The 16,356-nt window shown below is 32.8% G+C and overlaps 2 protein-coding genes and 1 pseudogene across 2 annotated transcripts; 2 read left to right on the top strand and 1 right to left on the bottom strand.

Annotated features, from left to right (window-relative positions):
- Window positions 1-3,865: 3,865 nt before the first annotated feature.
- On the bottom strand, window positions 3,866-6,720 carry LOC147497797 (alpha-amylase pseudogene; annotated as a pseudogene).
- Window positions 6,721-8,459: 1,739 nt separating this feature from the next.
- On the top strand, window positions 8,460-10,001 carry LOC147497796 (uncharacterized). Its single transcript, XM_086563011.1, has 4 exons — window positions 8,460-8,574; window positions 8,675-8,737; window positions 8,936-9,757; window positions 9,841-10,001. The coding sequence occupies exons 1-4, from the start codon at window positions 8,460-8,462 to the stop codon at window positions 9,999-10,001; spliced, it is 1,161 nt and encodes a 386-aa protein (XP_086419137.1).
- Window positions 10,002-10,100: 99 nt separating this feature from the next.
- LOC147497795 (uncharacterized) lies at window positions 10,101-12,111 on the top strand. Its single transcript, XM_086563010.1, has 5 exons — window positions 10,101-10,146; window positions 10,419-11,275; window positions 11,378-11,411; window positions 11,478-11,743; window positions 11,983-12,111. The coding sequence occupies exons 1-5, from the start codon at window positions 10,101-10,103 to the stop codon at window positions 12,109-12,111; spliced, it is 1,332 nt and encodes a 443-aa protein (XP_086419136.1).
- Window positions 12,112-16,356: the final 4,245 nt, after the last annotated feature.

Here is a 16,356-nt window from a genome sequence, read left to right as displayed (position 1 = left end):
ATACAAGTCGAAACTCTCTCTACATCATAATCAACTTGAACTGCCTAGCCAAACTGGGGTTTTCAAACTCATAAAGGGCCATGCTTGATTGCCTTCCTTCCCGAACTCTCACTGCCGAACAATGGAGGATTTTACCGCATCATAGGAAAGCAAAGGGGTGTGATTTCTTGCACGAACTTTCACTGTCAATTAGTGAAGGATTTTACCTGCAAGAGACAACCAAGAAAAAGCGATCTTTCCCAAACTCACACTGTAAATCAGTGGAGGATTTTGCTGGAGAAGGATAAACAAACCAAAGGAAAAACAGCTAAAAGATAAATCCTTGCGGAGCTCGAACTAACAACGATGGGGTTTTTGCCCGAAAAGGAAAAGAACGTCAAGGGTTTTTGGATAAGAGAAGTATACCAAAAGTTATTTAACTAAACACGACAATAAATGGAGTACTAGATCACTGGGACAACTTAAGTTATGTCCCAACCAGTCGCCCAAGTTTTGGTCCCCATTGAAAGCAACTTAAGCAAAGTATACCAATTTCTTGTATTATGAATTAACTAATACATTTTAATTATATTTATTAGCTTATTCACGTGTAAATAGGATACACATGCTTGATATATTGTGGTACACACACTTATTATAAACCAATATATATATATATAGTGTTCATGTTAAAAATTAGTGATGAGATGTAATTGTGTAAGATGTATGTACTCACATGTTCGATTTAAAATACAAGTTAATACACGTGTACAAATATATATATGTGTATTCATGTAAAATATATCAATGTAACAAATATATGTGATTGCACGTGTACACAATCGAGTTAATACAAGGAAACAAATATATGTGTATGCACGTAAAAAAAAATCAAATTTTTGGGGTTAGATATTTGATTATTTTAATTTCTATATCAAAGCTTGAAATTATCACATGAATGGTAAATGTTTTAACATGTATAATTGATATATGTTCATAGATTAATGTAAATATGATTGTCGATACATCACTAATTATACATAAAATATTATCATGTAGGAAAAGAAAAAAATAAAAATAAAAATAAAAACAAGTTTTAGTGTTTAAATAATTGAAATTGTTTAATAATCATAATAAATAATAAAGACCCGAATTAGAACCGAAACCGATAAATACCCGTGGGTTTTGATGGATTTGGGTTGGGTTCTATAATTCTCATACTAAAACCGTTGAGAACCGAAACCGATAAAACCGCAAATAATAAAACCCGACCCAAAACCGACCCATTGGCACCCCTAAGTAGAAACTCGCCTAATTTAATACGCAATAAATTAATTATCGCGCTTAAAACAAAGTTGCAATATATGTCCATATTTCAAGGGGCAAAATATTAAGTGATGCTTTGAATTGGACGGGAGAATAAGAAAAATCAAGTAATTCTTGTACTTGTAATTGAACTTGTAGACCATTCCAATTTCCAAACGCTTTGGAATCAAATGAACCTCGGCCCCCCTCTCAAGACTCCCTAGACCATTTACCTCCCTGCTTTCTAAATTGCAAATCCAATTTTTATCTCCACATAGGGGTAATATTCAACCGGGTCAAATAGTGATGGGGGTGGTCATACAAATCAGTGTCCCCGAGTCGGGTTGAAGTGTCATGTCTTAGAATCATGGGCCCCAATTTCACTAAAAAAAAACTTTCTAATTCTGCAAGTAATATATTTCCAATTCACAACATAGAGAAAAAATGGAATCAATCAATAAAAAATAAACAAAAATAAAAAAAACTTGAATTTGAATCCAAAACCATATTTGTAAATTTGAAACTTATTTATCGTGATTTACCATTTGTAAATTGATTATTTTCCATAGCATGATATGATAAAATGAAATGGGACCTCTATGGTACAAAACAATAAAATATAAACTAAAATAATTCAAAATGAATACAAGGATGAATGATTTATCTTCTCCAAAATTCAAAAGTTGAATTTGAATTTCTGATATTTTCCCAATGTTCAAACTTGAATATGTGAAATTGATATTGAACTCATAAGTTTGTATTTATATCTCTCAAATTTCTACAAAAGTTAAAAAGAAATTATAAACAAAATACAAAAAAATATTAGAGTTAGAGTCTTGAAATTGGGTCAACGGTTTTGACACGTCGCGGTCGGTTGATCGGTCGGGTTTGAACATAAAACCTACACCCATTTTTATCTCCAACGTTTTTTTTACACTCCTATCTCAACACTTATCTGTTTTCTTTTTTGCCCTTCTCAATAAATAACCACCGTATATTATTTCTTTGTTGAGTTCGCTCTAACGAAGAAGCCAACAAAAACACTGATTTTAACTTCGTTTCTTTCGCCATTGAAGAGAGCCACTGATATTTGATTCTTATGGGAAAATACTCTTTACCACATACATCTTCATAATGATATTTATAAGCCAATGAGACATTTTAGGGACTTTGAACCGGGGCGTTATTAGCACTCGATGACTGATGAGAGATCAGTAGATTTTGGAATTTGTTTGATGAAATGTTTGTAGAAAATAAGTTGGTGTTTACTTTATCTGAAGAGGTCAGTGAAATAGGAGATCTTGCATGGGAGAGAATGATCGCTTTAATCTACTCAGAAGTGATAGGTAAGGAGAAACTAAAGCAAATGTAGAGACAAAATTGTAGAGTTTAAATTGTCTGATGCCTTGACAAAATATATGTAAATATATATTTACATAGTAACTTGACATATGTATATACAAATTCACCTATGCAAATACAAATTTACATATGAAAATAGAAATTCACATAGTTTATTTAATTTACATGTAAACACAAATTTGACATATGCAAATTTGAGTTTACATATGAAAATTTAAGTTTACAGAGTAGTTTGATATAAGCAAATTGGAATTTACATATGAAAATTTAAGTTTACATAGTAGATTTGTGAAACAAAACAAGCCTAATGAAAAAAATGTATGGAAACTTTATATTTTCATAGTTATTTAACCTATGAAAATTTGTATTTACATATGAAAATTTAGATTTCCGTAGTAGATTATTAAAATAAAACAATTCTAATAACGGACGTATGCTATGAAAATCTTAATTACACAAAAGAACCTATGAAAATTTTAACCCGCATAAGATGTAGAAATTCTTTTTGTTCAAGATTAACATGAATTTTCACAAACGTTTTTTTTTTCATTTCTGACAGGTGACACAGTCTATGCAAATCGGAATTTACATGTGCAAATATGAATTATCATAAACTTTTTTCTGACGTGGCTATAGAAATCTGACAAACTGACAAGTGCATCAGGCTCATTTTTTGCATTACATCCAGAATTCAAAGATCAAGAATTCAAACAAAATTAGTATCCAAAAGTTACATTTAGAATTCAAAGACAAACTGACATTACATAAAAGATCAAAGATTTACGTCCATAATTCAAACAAAATTAGTATCCCAAAGTGATCTACCAGACCACCAATAAAACACAACACATCATTTCATGATCTTCTTCTTTAGAATTTTTTCTTAGTTTCCACCACATAGATATCAGATGTTTTATGTATCCTCTTCCTTTCTTTTAAGTTGTACATCGAATTAGGCTTTCCCACTCCATTGTTCTCTTCCTCCCCATTCAACTAAGTCTCTCCAATGTCCTTTAACAAAAGCCATAAAAAATGTGTCCAAAAAGAGTTTCTTTCATCTCGGCGATATGAACATATCTAATTCTTCCTTTGAACTCTTGCAAAAATGCTAGCATAAGCAAAACAGTAGAACAGAACACCTTGGTAGAGTTAGTAGGTTTTATCTTGGAAGAAGGAGGCGGCGAGAAGAAAGAGAGGAGAGAAATTTGAGATCTAGGTTTCACAGGTCAATTATGTGTTGGGGTATTTTAGTCAGTTTGGGTGTTTTAGAAAAAGGGGGGGTTTTTATAGCTGTCAATATGGCAATCTCCGGCAATTTCCCATCAAAGAAGTGGTCATAGAACTGCATAAGGAAATCAGATATACTTTTTAGTGGGTATAAATTTGCATATATGACACCTGGAATAAGCACTTCCATACCATTATGGTAATATAGTAAGTGCCTACACATGTAGTGATTTAGGTTTTACTCTACGAATTGAAGTGAAAGAAATGCAAAACTTAAATGGAACTATGGAACAAATCAGTTGATCCAAGCATGAGAAAACACAAGAAAAGTTGAACTTACTATCGTTGGTATCCCTGGATGAGTGAGTACATGTAGACATCCTTGAATGACTTTATATTGTACGTGGAAATAGCCAAGTATTTTGTGAAAATGTGTCATGGTTGTCGATGAAAGTAACACAATTTTCTGGTGATAATCCTATCATTCCTGGTGGTTTTCTTTTCAATCCTTCAATCTCCAGAATTCTCCTTCCACTGCTGCATTGAGGATTCCCTTTGTAGTGAAATCAAAGGTTGTGACCTTACTTTCTGCTGCTTGAACCCACCGCACTAGTTCCTGCCTATGAGCATCTTGTCCTGCTCGTAAGCAAGAGGGTTCCATATCTCCATTACAGCAAAATCCGGCTTAGTTTGATCCATGTAGAGCTTTGTGAAATCTGCAGAATATCTAGGGGTAAAATCGAATCTCCATCCATCAAACCCGATTTCAGTCTTAAGCAAATTCATCCAATCAGCTAGCTCAGCTCCTTCCCTTGGATTAGTATGATCAATGTCTGGAGCATCACTAAAGTCACCTCCAGTATCGAGATTTCCAGTACCGTCAGAATATTTTGTGTCGTCACTGCAAATCATAGTAGGCATCCAGTCAAGACGATCATCAGGGGTTCCTCCTTCAAAGATGCAATATACCCCTCTCCCATCTTGCTTATCTGTAGTTCTATGGTTTATAACTATGTCAGCAATGCACTTAATTCCTTTATCATGGAAAGCTTTTATCAGCTACTTCAGTTCACCTTGGTTTTCGTATTTTGATGCATCAAGATCATACAATCTTCCTGGTAAGTACTCTGAGAAACATTGAAGCCAATTATAGTTGAGCAGAACATTACTCTAAATCTTTATTTCTGTAGAACCTCAAAAGAAATAAGATGGAAGCAGAACATTTTCTATATTTCCTATTATCTCAAATAATTATTCAATAAATTGGTCCTAAGGCCCAATTTCGATTCAAAATAACTCAAAAGGACAAGGTTTTTTTATAATCACTCACAAGGACAAATTTCGAGTGAAAATAACCCTCAAGGACAAATGGCTCAGATTTGAAATAAATATTTTCCGATTTTACCCTTTCTGTCGTTTTGCTATGAACAATGAGTGTTCATACCTTATGCTGATGTATGAACAATGATTGTTCATACCCAAATAGGTGAACGTACCTTATACAACATATTGATGTATGAACAATGATTGTTCATAGCTCATGTTGAGGTATAAACAATGATTGTTTATACTCCAATAGGTGTTCTTACTGATCATACATTATGTTAAGGTATGAACATTGATTGTTTATACCCTAAATAGGTATCAACAATAAGAACAATGATTGTTCATACCCGAAATAGGTATGAACAATGATTGTTCATATATGAAGAATAATTATTGTTCATACTTATTTGGGGTATGAACAATCAATGTTCATACCTCAATATAATGTATGATCAATAAAAACACTTATATATTGGAGTATGAAATATGAATAATTATTGTTCATACCCCAAATAGGTATGAACAATGATTGTTCATACTCCAATAAGTGTTCTTATTGATCATACATTATGTTTAGGTATGAACATTGATTGTTCATACTCCAAATAGGTATGAACAATGATTTTTCATAGCTCATGTTGATGTATGAACAGTGATTGTTCATACTCCAATAAGTGTTCTTATTGATTATATATTATGTTGAGGTATATATGAACATTGATTGTTCATAGCTTATGTTGATGTATGAACAGTGATTGTTCATACCCCAAATAGGTATGAACAATAATTATTCATACTTTAATAAGTGTTCTTATTGATCATACATTATGTCGAGATATGAACATTGATTTTTCATACCCCAAATAGATATGAATAATGATTGTTCATAGCTCATATTGATGTATGAACAGTGATTGTTTATACTCCAATAAGTGTTCTTATTGATCATACATTATGTTGAGGTATGAACATTAATTGTTCATACCCTAAATAGGTATGAACAATAATTGTTCATATGAACTTTGATTGTTCATACCCCAAATAGGTATGAACAATGTTCATAACTCATGTTGAACAATGCCCCAAATAGGTATATGAACAATGATTGTTCATACTCCAATAAATATTCTTATTGATCATATATTATGTTGAGGTATGAACAATCAGTGTTCATACCCAAATAGGTATGAATAATCAATGTTTATATGAACAATAACTCATGTTGAGGTATAAACAATGATTGTTCATACTCTAATAGGTGTTTTTACTAATCATACATTATGTTGAGGTATGAACAGTGATTGTTCATACCCCAAATAGGCATGAACAATCAACAATGATTGTTTATATGAACAATGAGTGTTCATAGTTCATGTTAATGTATGAACAGTGATTGTTCATATCCAAAATATGTATGAACAATCATTATTCATACTATATACACCAGGTCGTTTCGGTTGGGTCGGGCCGTTTATTATTTCGTACCAGGGGTATACTTGACATTTCATCTACCCGAGCCATTTTTAATTTCACGTCTTGACCTTTCATTTACCCGATCCTTGTGAGTGATTAAAAAAAAAGGTGTCCTCTTGAGTTACTTTTTCCCCCAATTTGTCCTCTAGAGTTACTCCCTGATAATTATTTGGGTTATTTTATACCAAAGAACGAAAGATTCTAACAAGATGGGTGACTCATTCAATTCTCAAAAAAGATTTTATTGACTTCTGTTGTAGTTAGCAAGACACAATGGCTTCATGCTACAAAATACCTTCATGAAGTCACGGTGTAGTGGTGTACGTACAGCGTTGAGAGTTGCTGTATACCAATTTTTTTTCTAAAAGATGCATATATGCTTGGTATGATTCATTCTAATAAATATTTGATTAACTTGTTAAACACAATGGCGTTATAACAGAACGTGAAATTTTGAAGTCCTTGTGTATAGTGTTTTATCAATTTCTTATTCTTTTATTTTTTTTCTTTCTCATTTTTGAAACTTTGATATCGTTAATGGAAAGCAAGTATATATGAACTTAATCTCAAAATAAGGAACGAGTATGAAGTATACGAACATGACTCAAAATCAGTCTTCTTGGTAATATTCTAGTGTTGTACCTATCAGATCCTTCTTACACCAGTGTATAAAATCTATAGTTTTCCTTACTATTTGTCTTGAAAAGTGTGGAAAAGCTAAACCTGCAAGAGGAGATTATGACAGGTGAGTTTGGAGAGTGATCTAGAGCACAAACGCACACACATAAATTACATGCACAAGGAATTTATCCACACACATAAGACAGAAAGACATGAGATATCACAAACAAGAAATAAATACCGCAAACATAAAAAGAAAAAAAAATTGACTAAAGGGCTAAACATAGAGAAGATGTCATGGAGTACCAAATGTTGTTTCATACATCAGTTAGACTTACAGAAACATGGTTACGATATGTCGCCTTGGTGGTCCTTGGAAGTCATCATTGATCCGATGCTCAAGTATCCAGATAACCACTCCAATCACGATAAAAAATGCTCCAATTACGCACCACATTTCCACTGTAAATGGCTTGAGGAATACCCAACACTCCACTTGCTCTTCATTGACTTCCTTGATCTTCTGCCTTAGACCATCAAAGTTGAAGCTTCGATTTCGTTCTCAACCTGCAATTTATTTTCTAAAATACTCGGGCAAACTCAAGCTAGGTAGTAGAAAGTACACTTGGCACTAAATCCTTGGAATCATGTATACTCAACCTCAAATTAAACATTGTAAATATTTCTTTCTGCACTTGAAACATGACAATAAGACCTGTAAAAAAACAATGTAAATACTTCTTTATTATCTTGAAACCTATTTCTCACCAACATATACTATTTTTTGTGATGGTAGCACAATGTATGGTCAGCGAGGGACTGATTCAACCAACAGACATAGAGATGACATTCTACAAAAGCTAATAAAAAATATTTATTGTGGAGGTAAGATCAAGTTTTAACTTTCTGTGGTTTTTTCTTTCAACACTTTTTTTTTTCACATATTTGACAACACTTTTTTTTTTCACATATCTAACGTATTTTTTTCTATACAGTCCCTGGAGAGATTAATAAGGTAGAAAATGCTAGGATTGCTCGCTATAACAGATGGAGAATTTTGGCATGAAAAAGAAATAACGGTAGATTTTTTTATGTAACCATTATTGTTAAATTATTATGTATTTCCAATAAAAACTAATCTGAATCATTTTCTATTAGTTGATTTAATGCGTCATAAAAGGATCTCTACGTCTGAAAGTACAACCGCTACGCGTAGACAAGAAGAGATGAGAAAGCATAGAAACATTGATAAAGAGCTAAATGCACATATCGATAGTAAAGGTAACAATATTATAAGCTAATTGTGAAACCTTTTCTATATTGGTATATATCTGTTAAACTTTTAATATTAAATATTTTAAAGTTTGCTATTTCTTTTTAGGTGTGCATAACTTTGGACCACCTACTAGAGAGTGTTCTTACTGTGGAGCAATTGTGTGGGAGGGTGAAAGAAACAATAAGGGAAAATTAGCTTTTCCAACATTTTCCATTTGTTGTCAGAATGGAAAAGTTCAGCTACCACTTTTGGAGAAGGTGCCTACATTTTTAAGACAGATTATGGACTTACAAGGATGAAGGAGATCATCACATTTTCAAAGGTGTATACGAACATACAACTGCATGTTCCAATTTACTTATGCAGGTGGAGAGATAGACAAAACATTAAACAGTGGTGGGGGGCCTTATGCCTTTAGAATTAGTGGCCAGAATCATCATAAAATTGGTTCTCTTCTACCAATTGAAAACCAACCACCTAAGTTTGCTCAATTATATATCTATGACACTGAGAATGAAAGATGCAATAGAATGAAAGCTATACCTCCATACGAGGAAAGTGCAGATCCAACAATTGTTGACAGGTTAATACAAATGTTTGATAAATACAATAAAGTTGTACAGTCATTTAGAATTGCAAGAGACAGATTTAAAGAGGATGATATGGTACCAGTTCGTCTAAGGCTTATTAATAATCGACAAAGTGATGGCAGACAATATAATTTGCCTACTTCAACTGAAGTAACGGCTTTGATTATGGGAGATGGATTTGATGTTACTGATTATAGAGATATAATTGTTGAAACACAAGGTGGTGGACTTGAAAGAATAAATGAGTTACATCCCAAATTTATGGCCTTGCAGTATCTTATATTATTCCCACATGGTGAAGATGGCTATAGACCTAGGATCCTATATAGGAGTAAAAGTCAGAGTGAAACTGAAGCGAATACAAGGAATACGGATACGAAAACAAGGAATATGGTTACCATGAGGGAATATTATGCATTCAGACTGCAAAAAAGAATTAAAGAAGGTCCTACATTGTGGATTGGTGGGCGTCTTCGTCTATCTTTCATCGTAGACGGTTATACAAGTATGGAAGATCAGCGTCTACATTGGTACCGTATGAACCAAGCAACAATCAGATCTGAATTGTACAACAATTTGATGGATGCAGTAACAGCAGGTATTATAGTAAGAACAAATAAATAACATTTATCTTAATTTAAAACATTATAAAATTTTACCTAACTTCACTTCGAATTGCAGGTGATACGTCGGCAACATCAATTGGGAAGTGTTTGATCCTTCCATCATCATTTACAGGAGGTCCCAGATACATGGTGCAGACATATCAGGATGCCATTGCCATTTGTAGATGGGTTGGGCCACCTGATCTTTTTATAACATTCACTTGCAATCCAAATTAGGATAAAAATAAATGCTTTCTAGAACTAAACCCCAACCTAAATCCGCATGACGTTCCAGATGTTGGTTGTAGAGCATTCAAGTTAAAATTGGAATGTATAATGAAAAAATTGCGCAAGGGAGAACATTTTGGCAGAGTAATTGCAAGTATGTAACCAAACAATGTAACTATAGTAATGTCTAAGAAAGTGTACCTATTTAGATCAGCTCATATTACTTGGATAGATTTTGTATAACATGTTTTGAAAGTCGGCGTAGTCCTGAACAAAAAAGTAAAAAAGTAATGATGAATGATTTATAAAAAAATTCTATGTTTATTACTATAGAACTTATAAATATTGCATAACAAATTCCATGTTTTTGTTTTTGCTACATAGCCATTGTTTACTAACAAATTCTATGTTTTATTCTTTTGTTAGTATTGTATGTCATAGAATTTCAAAAGAAAGCATTGCCACATGCCCACATTTTGCTTTTTCTACATCTGGATGACAAGCCAAAAAATGGAATAGATATAGACAAACTAATATCAGCAGAATTGCCAGACAAAGAAGCAGACCCCTTGCTATATGAAACTATAGTCCGTACAATGATTCATGGACCGTGTGGAAACAAGAAAAGGGGTTCTTCGTGCATGAATGATAAGAAAAAATGTTCAAGACATTATCCAAAGGGCTTTTGCAGTGAAACAACATTTGATGAAAAAGGTTTTGCTGTGTATCGAAGGAGAAATAACAAGCAAACTGCCATGGTAGGTGATAAAAACCCTGTTGAAATTGACAATGGATGGGTTGTTCCTTACAGCCCAATGCTTAGCAGAGAATTTCAGTGCCACATCAATGTTGAGTATTACAACCGCACACGAATGGTTAAATATCTGTTTAAGTATATAGCAAAGGGACAAGATAGGGCTACAGGCATCATTGAAGAAAATTTGAAATATGATGAGAATAAAAGAAAAACTATTCATGAAGTTGATAAGAGCAAGCACTATCTAGACTGTCGTTATGTGTCTGGTTCAAAAGGAAGCTGGAGAATCTTCGAATTTGACATTCAATTCCGATATCCATTTGTTGAAAGGATGAGTTTCCATCTTGAAAATGATCAAAATATTATATTTCATGATAATGAAGATACCTTTGAAATTGTTGAAAGAGACAAATCAAAGAGGACTATGTTCACAGAGTGGATGCGCACTAATCAAGTTAATGAGAAAGGAAGACATTTGACATATGCTGACTTTACATTATTATTTGTGTGGCACAAAAATGATAAGGTTTGTACAAAACTATTTTCTAACTTCTAAAATAGTATTTTTTTTATATATATTTGAACTATATTTTAGGCCTAATTTATTACAATCTGTTACTTTCTACAGGTATGGACAGAAAGAGAACAGGGACTAAACATTGGTAGAATATACTATGCACATCCAACATAAGGTGAAACATTTTACATACATATGCTTCTAAATATAGTCAAGGGTGCCAAACATTTTGAAGACATTAGAACAGTGAATGGTAAAACTCATCCAGATTACAAATCAGCATGTAGTGCACTAGGCCTACTACAAGATGACGGTGAATGGCATAAAGCAATTCAAGATGCAGAAAAGTGGTCTAATAGTAACTTATTGCGACAATTGTTTGTGACGCTTCTATTATTCTGTGAGGTATCAGATTCGGTTGAATTGTGGAATAAGAATTGGGAGCTACTTTCAGACGATATACTTGGATTACAGCAAGTAAATTAAAGCAAGGTAATGATAACCTAACCTTATCTCAAGAAGAGCTAAAAAAATTTACACTTCGTGAAGTTGAGATTCTAATGAATGAAAATGGTTGAACTCTAAAAGAATTTAGTTTTGATATTCCAAAACCAAATGCACTTGAGAACAAACTGATACAAGAGGAGTTAAATTATGATTGTGCTACTCTCTCCACACAATTTGAACAGCTTCATCTTGGATTGAATGTTTAACAGAGAGAAGTTTTTAATGTTGTCATGAATGCAGTTCAGGAAAATACTGGAGGTCTTTACTTTGTATATGGAAGTGGTGGTACAGGAAAGACTTATCTATGGAATACACTAATTGCAAGGCTGCGGTCATAGAGGAAGATAGTACTTGTTGTGGCTTTATCAGGTGTAGCAACACTTCTTTTACCAGGTGGACGGACTGCTCACTCAAGCTAGGTTTAAAATTCCAATTGAACAAGACCACTTCATCACTTGCAATATTAGTAGAAACACCCACTTGGCATATTTGATTCAGAAAACTGATCTAATCATATGGGATGAAGCACCAATGAGTAAAAAAAAATGACTTTGAAGCTATTGATGCCACTTTCAGAGACATAATGTCAGAGACTGATATAAGATTAAAGGACAAACTATTTGGAAGGAAAACAATGTTTTTTGGAGGTGACTTCAGACAAACTTTGTCTGTTGTAGAGAAAAGATCAAGAGAAACAATTGTGTCTATTTCAATTAACAAGTCATATTTATGGCGCCACTTCAAGATTTTTCGAGTTACCATAAATATGCGTTTGCGTAACAAAGACTCTAGCAAATCAGATGCTTAATTCAACAAATGGATACTAGATATTGGTGATGGAAAACTTCCAAGCCGATCATTGTGTGAAAGTGAAGAACCTAGCTGGGTGAAAATCCCAAAAGACCTTATAATTCATTCAGCAGGAGACGTTATAAATGAAATTGTGGAAACTATCTACACAGATTTTTCTAAAAAATATTATGAAGCTTGCTACTTGAGATATAGGTGCATTCTAACTCCTACAAATGAATCAGCTGACGAAATAAATTCGTATGTTCTCTCTTCTGTTCCCGGCGAAATACATTAGTTCTTAAGTGCATACACGTTATGTGTAGCAGATGCTGGGATTGGAAATCAACACATTTTGTATCCGACTAAATTCCTAAACACGTTACAGCTGGCAGGTATGGCCAATCATTCTTTACAACTAAAAGAAGGTGCTCCTATAATGTTTCTTAGAAACATAAACCAAAGTGAGGGACTATGCAACGTAACAAGACTTATTATCACTACATTGTCAGATATTGTGCTTGAAGCTATGATCATTACTGGAAGTAACATAGGAGATCGACACACCATCCATCGAATTGTGATGAAGTCTGATAAAAAAAAAATGGCCTTTTGTATTGCGACGTGTACAGTACCCAGTAAAGCTTTGTTATTGCATGACAATTAACAAAAGCCATGGACAGACGTTAACAAGTACGTGTTGGAGTTTACCTAAGAAATCAAGTATTCTCACACGGACAACTATATGTGGCTGTTTCGCGTGTAACTTGAGAAACATGTAGAACTATAAGATTATAAAAAAAAACTTAGCATATCATCAAAAAGAACATAAAGTTCACAAAAAAGAGCATAAAATACGAAGACAAAATGCAAGTTGCTCATACTATATTTAAATTCAAGAAATGGGCCTCAACCCCTTGTTTATATTCCGGTTATGTGAAAACACCTTCCCATCAGTCCATACCACATAACCTCCCTGTTTTGTGCATCCCATCAAATAAACTCCCTGTTATTAAAATTAGAAAAAAAAATCACCGTATGCTTTATTTTCCAAATTTTTTTGCTTCCTTAATTACCTTTTTGATATAAGGTGTCATGTCCATCATCATTTAAACGAAGAAGAACACTGATTCAACTTCAATAAACATGAGTCAACTTTAAAATTAGAAGAACAAGGTTCAGCGACGAAGAAATTAGGTTTGGCAAAAAAAGAAATATTTTTCAACAATGAAGAAATCAAGTTTAACAATGAAGAAACATTGTTTCATAAAGAAGAAACAATGAAGAATCATTCTCTTTCTTGTTTCGATTGATTGCTGTGAATCTTTCTTTTTGATTTATTGATTCTTCTTTCTTCTTCCTAATTTGAATAAATTAGGTTCCCGTGACTATGTAAATTTGTTTTTGCATAGAAATATAAGTACGCAAATTTATTTTAACATATTGATTTTTCTCAGCAGATCCCGTGACTCTATATAAATATGGATTTACATAATCGTTTTAGTATGCAAATTTATTATTACATAATGATTTTTCTCTATAGCTGTGACTATGTAATTTGTTTTTAAATGGAAATTTTAGTATGCAAATTTATGTTTACATAGTGATTTGTCTATGCAGATCTCATGACTGTAAATTTGTTTTTACATGAAAATGTTAGTATGCAAATTTATATTTACATAGCAATTTGACTATGTTAATTTATTTTTACATAGACATTATGTATGCAAATTTATCTTTACATATGAAATTGACTATGAAAAAACAATTTTGCATATGTTTTTTCAGTATGCAACTGGTAATTATACTATGTAAAACTGTTTTTGCGTAGTATAAAATTTATTATACAAACTGACTTTTCATATAAGTTTTGTAATACATAGTTTTTTCTTGCATTGCAATTTGCTTATGTAAATTTACTTTTGTATAGTACTTGACTATGTAAAGTTATTTTTGCATATGTAAATTAATAACCTTTCCATAGCAATTTGCCTGTGTAAATTTACTTTTGCATAGCACTTGACTATGTAAAGTAATATTTTCATACGTAAATTAATAGTTGCATATGCGAATTTATATTTACATAGCAAATTGAATGTGCATTAGATTTTGGGTTAGTTAGACTTACCCCTTGCCCCGTTTTCAAAAATATTAGTGATACCCCCCCCCCACCCCAATTGCAAGATCCAACGGTTACGAGATGATTTTTTTTTTTTTTTCAGATAAAGAAATCTGACCGTTAGATCACTCAAATGGGGTAAGTCTAACTAACCCTTAGATTTTTCATACAAATTTTGAAGTATTTAGCTTTTTGTTTTGCAAAACTGCAAAACAACATTTTTAGAACATGACTAGTGAACAAAAAAGTACGAGCCATATCAACTGTGGCAATGTTTTCTTTCTACCAAACCATGCATTCTGTTTTGGCGTGTACAGACAAGAAAAACGATGATGGATGCCAAGGGAGAAGCAAAGTGGCTTGAAGTTACCATTATCAAATTCTCCTCTTCCATCACTCTGGAAATTTTGAAGTGTAGCAGAGAACTAAGTTTTGATATAGGCAAGGAAATTTTGAAAATGACTGAACACAAAGTGTAAAATCATCACTGAACAAAACATAGTATTGTAGCCAGAATGTGAAACAGTAGGAGATTGCCAAACATCAAAGTTGACAAGAGTAAAAGGTGAAATAGTACTTATATTGTTAGATATTTTAAACTGGAGGTGTGTGGATTTACCTATAGCGAACCCTGTACAAAAAGACCGCTTGTACTTAAACTCAGATGACAATAATTTATTCGACCCTAAGAAAGACATAACTTTGCTAGACGAGTGTCCTAACCTACTATGCCACAGTGACGAAGATTGGTGAGACGCATATAAAGCTTAGACTTGAGGCTGAAACGAAGATAGTTTGTAGAGACCATCTTTACATTGACTTTGAAAGAGGAGACAACCATTAGATTTATCAAAGATATAGAAGTATGTGGTGAGAATCAAATATAATACACACAATACATTATTATCATGACAAAATTGAGTAATAATAATAAGTTTTTGCGCATAGAAAGGATAACATAGACATTGTTAAGACAAAATTGAGAAGACTCAATAGGAATTGCCATGTTACCTAATAAGTGAATTAAATTAGATGTAAAAATAGTAGTTCTAACATGCTAAAATCATTCTAATCAATCAATAATAATACTTTCTAAAACAGTTGTTATATGGGAGTAGTCGTGATCGAACCACTCTTGCTTGCACGTACTTGTAACGAATTTAGTCTAATTAAACTAATCACTAATGAGAGAGGAATTTATAATATGAAAACAGTAAATATAAGATTGAAAAAGTAGATTTAAAGGTGAAAAAGATAATTAGAGAAGACTTAATCCACCATGCAATTCGATTGACTATTAGTTAGTATCGAATCACTTGTTTGATCCCTAGTGAACACCAAGCTATTAAGTCCTCTCAGATTAATACTTCACTAGCATGAGAGTTTAGCTCCACCACAAATCTCTTTGGTGGTGGCTCTATACTCTAGTTCTCCGTTATGAGCTCTATCTTTAGCTACTCATAACAAAGAACTTGAAATTCTAATGCGAAAACAATAACAACTAATAACTAATCATCCTCACATGGCTTCATAAACCCCCTCTAATGGAGGTTTAGCCTTGTTTCATTGGATTCATTAATCTAAAATAGTGAATTAAGGACATAAATAATAAAACAAGAATTGAATTTGATGAGCTAAAGCTTTATTTGATAAGGTATTAATGGAGGCTACAATG

Source organism: Coptis chinensis, chromosome 5 (genome assembly GCF_015680905.1).
Source record: "Coptis chinensis isolate HL-2020 chromosome 5, ASM1568090v1, whole genome shotgun sequence".
Lineage (NCBI taxonomy): Eukaryota > Viridiplantae > Streptophyta > Magnoliopsida > Ranunculales > Ranunculaceae > Coptis > Coptis chinensis.
The sequence above is the reverse complement of the archived record's forward strand: the minus strand, read 5'-3'. Positions and strand labels throughout refer to the sequence as shown.